This window comes from Limulus polyphemus, unplaced genomic scaffold (assembly GCF_000517525.1).
Source record: "Limulus polyphemus unplaced genomic scaffold, Limulus_polyphemus-2.1.2 Scaffold5481, whole genome shotgun sequence".
Classification (NCBI taxonomy): Eukaryota; Metazoa; Arthropoda; class Merostomata; order Xiphosura; family Limulidae; genus Limulus; species Limulus polyphemus.
This window is the reverse complement of record NW_013671091.1, coordinates 28029-36967: the sequence shown is the minus strand read 5'-3', so window position 1 is coordinate 36967 and position 8939 is coordinate 28029. Positions and strand designations below refer to the sequence as shown.

The 8939-nt window shown below is 32.0% G+C and overlaps 1 protein-coding gene across 1 annotated transcript; it reads right to left on the bottom strand.

Moving 5' to 3' along the window:
• Positions 1–1521: 1521 nt before the first annotated feature.
• Positions 1522–8359, bottom strand: LOC106472639 (speedy protein A-like; the record flags this gene model as incomplete). The annotated part of the gene is made up of 4 exons (XM_013933293.1): positions 8255–8359; positions 4611–4696; positions 4007–4178; positions 1522–1846 (listed from the first exon to the last, which is right to left on the bottom strand). Coding segments are annotated over exons 1-4 (688 nt in total), but the record flags the coding sequence as incomplete, so codon positions are not given.
• Between the last annotated feature and the right edge of the window lie 580 nt (positions 8360–8939).

The following is an 8939-nucleotide window of genomic DNA, read 5'->3' as shown; positions in this document are numbered from 1 at the left end:
ACTAAAATTATGTGGTCAATTCCTTGCTAAATTAGCTTTACTCATGAGAATTGATGGTACTCAAAATATGAATTTTTACCTAATTTGAGTTAATCCATTTCACAATGTTATATGTACATATACTTTAAGGTAGAACGTTTTTTTAAGGTGTCAATGTGTGATCATAATAAATTATACTGGTCTGACTGATTCTCTATTTTATGTTGTTTTCGTGAAACAAAGGTATTTGAACCACCCTGGAGAACATATTTTTTCAATAACCCAGATTAACAGGCAATTAACTTTAATTGAACTATAAAATAAATTCTTTAACATTTGATGATATTCGTAGAATTAATGTAAGAAATGAAGCTTTTCCTTATTTGGATGTTATATTTTATTTTAAACTGACAGGTAAACATAATATATGAAAAAAGTCAAACCTGACCGGTCAGAAGTCGACTAATTTTTAAGTATAACTCTCTTTCTGTACATAATTTTTGAACATTAACTTTCACCAATGTGACAGTTTGATTGTAATGAAGTAAACTTTGATGCACCATTTGATCAATGGCGTATTTTATCCTGTCTTAAAAAGGTCAACCCTTCTTTTACATAAACATCTTGATACAGCTGTAATAATAAAAACCGTTGATATAATGTTCACACCCCTGATGTTGAAAGATCACTAGATCTTATCAATCCACATATTTTCTGTATCAGTGTTATCTGAAAAGAGGGTATAAAAATAAAATGCAGTCACTAAGAATCTTAATAAATACAATAAAATTTGTTAACCTTTCATACTCCGATTAAGTTCAAGATGGATTTTTACCCAACTTTTTAAAATCACAACAAAAATATTTTATTCTGCTATGCCAACTGACATTGCTTCAAGAAAGCATATCTTTATGAGAAACTGCAAATACTATTTTTTATGATATATATGTTAACTAAAAAACAAATAATTAATTTTTATAAAGGTATTAAAGGTTCAACACTTCCAAACAAATATACCGAGTGTTCAACAAGTACACGTGGAATCAACAAAATAGTCTGGTATAAGAAAAACCTAACTACAAAAACAAAATCTTATTTCAAAATGTTTTATACTTCAATAGAGAAATGAATAAGTTTGAATAAATACACAACACTTAGCTCACTTCTCCTTACAATTTCTTGATACACTAATATCAAATTGTTATTACGAAAATTGATAAGTACGTTAGATATAAAGAGATATTATTTTAAACTGAGTAAATACATTACACTACTTAGTCCAAACCAGGTGAAAGGTTACATGTAACAGATCAGTAAATGTATTACTTTTCTTAGTCAAACCACATCAAAAGCTACATGTACCAAGTCAGTAAATGCTTTACTTTTCTTTGTCCAAAACACCTCCTAGTCTACGTATGCACTATTAAAGATCAAATTACATTATATATATTATTTTGTTTTGTTTCAAGACTTCTGTTACAATATTTAATATGTACATTAATATTTAATCACAACTCCTGACTTACAAGTGTTTCAACTTACCCGATAAAGTAATAGTTTTAGGTTCTGATTGGAGACTGGAAGAACTAGCCTCGGAAGTTGATGATGATAAAGAAAGATGAAAGTTGGTGTTTGTTGAGTCATCAGTATCTTCCAAACTGTTCAATGAGCAGTTGTGATCTTTAGCAGAATATATATTTAAAACAGTTTTCTTACAGATCCGATGTTGCTTTACTTCTTCTCTTTGTTTCGGCATGTTGTAAGTTCGATATTGTTTTTGCTTGTCGGGATATTGTCTATTAGCTCCAGCATGGCGTTCTACTCGTTCCCTCTGCCAAACTTTATTAGCAGGTTGTATAGACATAAGCTAGTAATCGAAAGTCAGATAAGGATTTTTAAAAGAAAACACTTTACTTAAGGAATATTTTCTTATAGGTACAAAGATTACTCTTATTCTGATAATATTTTGTAGTGCGTGTTCTCCAAACATTAATCTTTTCTATGTACCTGAGTGACAGATGTTGCGAACTATCAATAAGTAGAAAATATTTCTCTAGTAAAATAACGAAAACTACTGGCTCATCTAGCTGGCTAATCAATTAATTTCATTCAATATAAAATGGTATGTCATTCAAAGTTTCAATACCTAATAGTTATATCTTTTTAATGAAAGTTTCAAACGAAGAAATATTTGAACTTAGGTTTCTAATGCTGAGTTAATCAGTTGAAATATAGCTTTATAGATGCTGAGTTTGGTCATGGTGAGTTGTTGTTGTTGTGCTAATCCTTTTACTGAGGTAAAGGTTCCATGCTGCAACCTTTGTCCTTTAGTGGCAAGCTAGCGTTTGTAGCCTTATATCAGTTCATATTAAACATTCAGTACTTGTTTGGTCCTTCTCGTACTCTAGTAACCTCTGCAAGGTGACACGGCATGCTTTTGATGAAGTATTCGATGTAATACATCGTGATTTCATTCTAACTTGTCACTAAAAGACGCTGCAACTCAGCTACAGTAGTTGGTTTAGGATCGTAGTTAGCAATCTTCCGGCTCAGTTCTGTCCAACAGTTCTCAATGGGATTACAATCTGGAGACTTTGCTGGCCATGAGCAGTTTTGTAACGTCCTCCTGGTTGAGATAATCCAGTACAAGCATATGGCAGAAATATCGTTTCCATGTGATGCCTGTAGGATGCGCCATTGACGTTTTCCATGAGGATATGAAGAGCAGTTTTCCACCATAATGAATAGCTGCCCAAACATGTACTGCACCACCTCCTATGGGAAAGACAGTCTTCTCTTATCTGTTTTCCAGGCAAATGACGAACACGAATCCTACCATCAGATTTAAAAAGCCAAAAACAGGACTCATCTGAAAAGATGACATGTCGTCAGTGCCCTAACTGTAACTTGGCATGCTGTCTTGCTCAAGTAACACGGTGATGGTGGTGAATTCTGTTTGATATCGGTTTGAGGATAGCCCTTCTCGCAAAGTAATCTTGTTTGGTCAATCTCCTATTCCATATTATTCTGAAACCCTGGAACGAACGTGTTCACACTATTTCTGTCATAAGATGTTGCAAGACTTTTTTCGGCCTTGTGTTGTTCACTTGATGAAATCATGGCCATCTCGGGCAGTAGGTTTTCGGCATTTACCAGCAGACGTTCCTGGAACAACGTTTCCTTTAGTCCGATGACGTTTCAGGATACTTGATACAATACCCTGAGGGTACCCTACTGTTCTGGCAATGTCCGTTTACTTCATACCATTTCTGGACAGTCGAACAATTTGACGCCCAATAAATTCTGGCACGTGACGAGGCATGACTCTACACCGAGTACAGAAAAATTGTCTGAACAAACCGTTGATCTGTTTCGAAAAAGATGCTGAAAACAACTTATACGGACCAGAATAACAACTCGTACATATTTGTCCAATCATACGCTATCTTTTCTGTTACTATTCAAGCATTTACTCAATATCTACTCCATCCATGTATAAAATAGCATCAATATGGAACAGTTTGTAAACATTTTGGCCAATTCTGTAGAAACAAGTAATACAAAAACCTATATACGTGATCTTTTGGTTGTTGCACAAAAAGTCATGGTCGAATTATTTAACTAGATGGATTTTGAAATACAACACCGAAGCTTTTGTCAGACTATAAAAGTGATTATATCTTGTTTATGTTCCGCGAAAACTCTTTAACACCAGTAGCCACATTTAGTACCAATAATAAAGAATCCGACTGGATCAATAAACCATAGTGGATATAGGTTTTATTTATTTGTTCACGTATTTATTTGTTTTTCCTTGGCTGTCTTTGTTCGATTCATTATCTGCATAATTGTTCAGGAATCTGCGTTTTGTGAATACTTTAAACTTGTTTTTTGGATATCAGTGTCTCTGAATATCGCTAATCATATCAATTATTCGGGTTATACTTACAAAAATTCAGAATTTCTATCTATATGTATAACCCACTGTATTTAAGTATAAAGCAACTGTTTTAACAACTCGATTTACCTCCAAGCAGCATTTCCTGCTAACAACTGATCTGTGCTCCAAAATTCTCCAGAACTTCTCACGTTTCTTTAGGAACTGAGGTAACTTCTGTCGCCATGAATTTCCCAACACCCAGGGTAAAAATTTATGTTTCAACTCCTCTTCATCTTCCTCCATATCGTGGGCCAAAAATCTGGCAGAAATCCAATAACAGCACAGAAAATTGGTTTCATAAAAATAATCATTCTCCTTTCATATATTTTTCTGCAAAACGAAAATTGGAAGTTATACTGCAGAACTTAGCTAAGCCTGAAAAGTAAAACAAAGATTTAAACTTAATACTCATGGTCTAAATGTTTACCTTAACAAATTGATCAGTAAAAGCTATACAGACACACCACACAAATTATTACGATTTCTTGGTGGGTCCTGATTTTTCATTAATGAAAAATAATTATATAATATAATACTGAAACGCTAAAACGCTGTGAAAAAAAAAATGTGGAAAAGATTTTGAAATTTATTTTCTTATGAAAAGTTGTTTTATGTAGTTTGAGGGAAGTATATTTTAAGGAAATTCGGAATTGAATAAGAATATTTAATGAATTATACTAAGGTAACTTACAGTGCTAGAAAGAAGTTGAGACGAGTGAACTGGCGTATGGTAAGTTTTGCTCGTTTGAAGTAGGCAAAAACCATTGCTATCAAATACTGAGAAAGAGAAAGTTACAGAGAAAAGGTAAAAAATAATTGTATATATATATATATATGAGGATATTAAAAACTGAAACAATATTATATTTACATATTAATAGTAATAAATTAAATACCATATTATATTTACATATTAATAGTAAAAAATTAAGCACCATGTAATATTTACATATTAATAGTAAAAAATTGAATACCATATTATATTTACATATTAATAGTCATAAATTAATTACGATATTATATTTACATATTAATAGTAATAAATTGAATACCATATTATATTTACATATTAATAGTAATAAATTAAAAACCATATTATATTTACATATTAATAGTAATAAATTAAGGACCATATTATATTTACATATTAATAGTATAAATTAAATACGATATTATATTTACATATTAATAGTAATAAATTAAATACCATATTATATTTACATATTAATAGTAATAACTTAAAAACCATATTATATTTACATATTAATAATAATAAATTGAAAACCATATTATATTTACATATTAATATAATAAATTAAAAACCACATAATATTTACATATTGATTGTAAAAAATTAAAAACCATATTATATTTACATATTGATTGTAAAAAATTAAGAACACGTTATATTTACATATTGACTGTAAAAAGGTAAAAAAAGTGGGACACAATACAAATATTCCACATGCTCAAGGTAAAGAAAGTGGGACACAATACAAATATTCCACATACTCAAGAGTAAAGAAAGTGGGGCAATATACAAATATTCCACATGCTCAAGGTAAAGAAAGTGGGACACAATACAAATATTCCACATACTCAAGGTAAAGAAAGTGGGGCAATATACAAGTATTCCACATACTCAAGATAAAAAAGTGGGGCAATATACAAGTATTCCACATACTCAAGGTAAAGAAAGTGGGGCAATACACAAGTATTCCACATACTCAAGGTAAAGAAAGTTGGACACATTAGAACTATTCCACTACTCAAGGGGAAGAAAGTGGGAAATTTAAAACAACAACTCAGTTGAGAGTATTATGCTCTTATTATGGTTAGGTTTAAAGTTGTACAACTTAAATAGTTTTTTTTTTAAACAACACACGACTTAGCTTGTTTAAATTCAACTTACAAATATGGGATAATGTTTTGATCATCATGTCTGATAAATTTAAAGATAATCAAAACCAGTATAATTTGGTTTAAAGTTAATTTATTACTATTTATATGTAAATATTATGTGGTTTTTAATTTTTTACAATCAATATGTAAATATAATATGATGGAATAGTTCTATTGTATCCCACTTTCTTCCCCTTGAGTAGTGGAATAATTCTAATGTGTCCAACTTTCTTTACCTTGAGTATGTGGAATTCTTGTATTGTGTGGAGACGGAGACCAGTACGGAAGAAGATACGTCCCGTAAAATTAAGAGACTTTGTTGAATTGTAATTTTGTGTTTGTAATTCTGTACATTTAATTAAATTATTGTTAATTGTTATTGGTTTGTTGTAAGTGGCTATTGTTCGGGACGAACAATACTAAGGAGGGGGCAGTGTTGCGTCAGCGAGGTCACGTGACTAGTATCACGCCACGTATTTCTAGAAATATCCTGTTCCTTCAAGAATTCTCCAGCATTTACTAGATATATGCTAGTCTGGTATATATATAAGACGCTCACAACGTGACGGGACAACAGTGTAATGAGTAATTGAACTGCAGTCAGAGAGTGTGTAATTGAACGGAGTATTGTTGAAGTCGAGCTCGTGAGGCGTTTGTTACAGAGCGACTATTAAAGTTGAGTGTATCGTAAAGTTGTATTCGGAAAGAATAAACCAGTTTTATTTAAGAAAGGACTTGTGTCGCTAAAGTTTCGTCGGAACGAAGTTACGGAAAATTAACTAACGAACGGAGACGTAACAATATATTCCAAACCATTTATGTCCATTATTCTACACTATAACTCACACCATCCACCAGCTACCAAACGGGGTGTCCTCATTCATAGAATTGAAAAAATCTGCGACATTATGAACTACCGGGTAAACGCAAGCCAGGATGAAAGTTCAAAAGCTACTGTTGTCCAATAGCTATCCGTATAATTACATTACTAAGGCATTCCACAATTTTGACACACAAGACTTTAACAAATCACAAATAGAAACCACCACATCAAACACTGTCTCACGGACTAAGTCCTTCGTTGATAAACCTTTCACTTCGTCACACAATTAGAATATCCAGTTTGAATATCCATATCATACACAAACCCGGTAAAATCTGAAGGATATAGTTACTTGTTCAGCCTTCAATAACAACAATCCATGAAAATCCAAAAACTGCTTTGCTAAGACCAATGGCTTAGATAAATCCTACACAGTTAGGAACACCGTCTATGAAATAATATGTAACAGTGTTCAGCCACATACGTAGATGAATCCAGTCGTTCAATACATGACTATTTCAAAGGACATATTCGTGCCGCATCAAGTCTTGACAACAAAGAAGCCATCGTTGAACATTAGATCAACGCACGCGGCATAATGAACGAGACACCTTATCGGATCAGTATTTTAGAGATTTTTAAAAACTTTCTTCTCAGAAAATTTAAAGAATCTCCTTTTCATTGAGTCCAAACGCTTTTCCTTTAACGGATACAATGTCTGGCTCTCATAATAATATTATTATTTCATGTAAGATTTCTTTAACATTTATTTTTATGATCTGTGACTAACCCTTTCAACAATACTTTTGACACACTTCACCGTGCACCATTCCATTATATTGTTGTAGTTTTATATTCTTTTCGGTTACTATAATTTAAAATCGGTTTTGTAACCTATCACCTTTCATAGACATTTGAAAAGGTCGTAAGTCGAAACGCCTAGTAGAATAAATATACATTTAACTAAAGTTATTTGTTGTTATCGTTGAAAATAGGCTTAGAACTTCTACAAAACTTTAAGGATATGATGTGAAATATTGTTATAAAGATGTGACGTAAAGTTCTATCAGTGGCAACTTTAGGGCTGTTGGGGCTCTAGACAAGAAGTGATTTGGGGCCTCTTAGAGGCTTAATTTTGATGACCTATAAGCAGATTAAACAGTTTCGATTTCGATTTCACTTTGCCCTATCCATGAGACTGGAATGAAAGTAACTTAATACGATATTGATAATGTTCAGTGTATTTAATTCTTATAACAGCTAACTGAAGTGAAGAATATTACATAACACATTGCATCAACATAAAACTCTGAACACAAGTCGTGTTTTATTGAGATATATATTATGAATGTATAATAGCAAATTTTACCACCAAAATAAGTTGAACTCAACGGTCAATCCACATCTTTTTCGATAATCAATGTTGATAAGTTGAAGAAAGAACGTAAGACTGAGATTTTTAACATTGAGCTAAATTCTGTATTGGCCCATTTACAACAAAAATTATTCATAAGACATAAGCTAATAGCCAGTGTATTGATGAATCAATGACATGTTGATACAGAGACTGATAATTCTCTAGTAACCTAATCTAATTTAATTTTTTGTACCTTCTTTGAAGTAAAGTCCCGAATAAGCTCACTATAATATAAATATCTCCCAATTTTATATTCAGCTGAAATCATTGCTAAGCCAATAAGGCGTTTTTGTGACATAAGTAAGCGCAACTAAGTTTTTATTATTTTCAACTTTGAAAATTACCTCTCACCAGACGCAACTGTTACAGGTACAGTGAGAATAATGAGAAGCACTACACATAAATGTAGTTAAATATCAGACATGATTATACTGAACGGCTGTCAGAGCTGTGATTTTTTTTTCTGAAGTTGATTATATCAATTAAAAAGAACTTTTAATCTCAGTCAGTAACTTTGTAGGGTCTGTATCCCTCACGGTGTAAAGATACATCTTTGCATCTTTTTTCAAAATCATCTTTACTCATTTTTGCCAAAGAATTAACATCAAATACGAACCCATATTTGTCCATAAAATGCACCATTTGCCAAAATCTTTCAAATAGGTGAACAATTATTTCATCCACCATAACATGAAAAACTTCAGTGCGAAATTTGTCATTTGGATCAATTATGGGCTCATCTGATGCTTCATCCTGGAAAAATCTAGACTTCTTTCTCACACACTTCTCTGGAACTTTTACTTTAGTATGATCATCAAATGATCCAGCAATGTTTTCAGCAACTTCTACTGCTTTTTGAAAACCATTATACTGAGTCA